General features: G+C 73.2%; 1 protein-coding gene across 1 annotated transcript in view; it reads left to right on the top strand.

The window, feature by feature from the left end:
• LOC112962245 (MAP/microtubule affinity-regulating kinase 4-like) overlaps positions 1-220 on the top strand; it is an 8453-nt gene extending 8233 nt beyond the window's left edge. The window contains exon 14 of the mRNA XM_026058234.1: positions 35-220. Within this exon, the coding sequence (XP_025914019.1) occupies positions 35-220 (186 nt within the window). The remainder of the gene's footprint in view (positions 1-34) is intronic.
• Positions 221-918: the final 698 nt, after the last annotated feature.

The following is a 918-nucleotide window of genomic DNA, read 5'->3' as shown; positions in this document are numbered from 1 at the left end:
GGCGGCCCTGGCGGCGGGCTGCCGGGCGCGCCAGGCCCAGCCCTTCCTGCTCTCCTGCACCCGCGACCGGGGCCCCGGCGCGCCCTTCTGCCACTTCGAGGCCGAGGTGTGCCGCCTGCCGCCCCTCGGCCTCACCGGCGTGCTCTTCCGGCGCCTGGCGGGCACCGCTCCGGCTTTCCGCGCCGCCCTGGCCGAGGTGGCCAGCCGGTTGCAGCTCTAGCACCCGCCGCCGCCGGCACCCGGGGGTGCATCAGCTCCAGGGGCTGCATCGGCTTCGGGACCCCCCTGAGGCTGCACCGGCTCCGGGGGCTGCACCGGCACCCAGGGGTGCATTGGCTTCGGGAGCTGCACCGGCACCCAGGGGTGCATCGGCTTCGGGACCCCCGAGGCTGCACCGGCTTTGGGTGCCGCGTTGGCACCCTGGGGTGCACCGGCTCTGGGATTCCCCCCAAGGCTTCATCAGCACCCAGGGGTGCACCGACTCTGGGACCCCCCTCCCCAAGGCTGCATCGACGCCYARGGGTGCAYCTCGGCTCCRGGGGGGCTGCATCGGCACCTGGGGSTGCAYCGGCACCGGGGGCCACATCGGCACCCATGGGTGCATTGGCTCCAGGGGCTGCCTGCACCGGCTCCGGGGGCTGCACCAGCACCCAGGGGTGCGCTAGCTCCAGGACCCTGAAGGCTGCACCAGCTCCGGGGGCTGAATCGGCTCCAGAGGCTGCACCGGCACCCAGGGGTGCACCAGGTCTGGGACTCCCCCCAAGGCTGCACCGGCTCTGGGTGCTGCACCAGCTCTTGGACCCCAAAGGCTGCATCAGCTCCAGGGGCTGCACCAGCTCCAGGACCCTGAAGGCTGCACCAGCACCCATGGGTGCATCAGCTCCAGGRGCTGCATCGGCTTCGGGACCCCCCCAAAGC

This window comes from Apteryx rowi, unplaced genomic scaffold (genome assembly GCF_003343035.1).
Source record: "Apteryx rowi isolate R43461 unplaced genomic scaffold, aptRow1 scaffold_1444, whole genome shotgun sequence".
Classification (NCBI taxonomy): Eukaryota; Metazoa; Chordata; class Aves; order Apterygiformes; family Apterygidae; genus Apteryx; species Apteryx rowi.
Note: the sequence above shows the minus strand (reverse complement) of the source record. Positions and strands in the feature narration are given on the sequence as shown.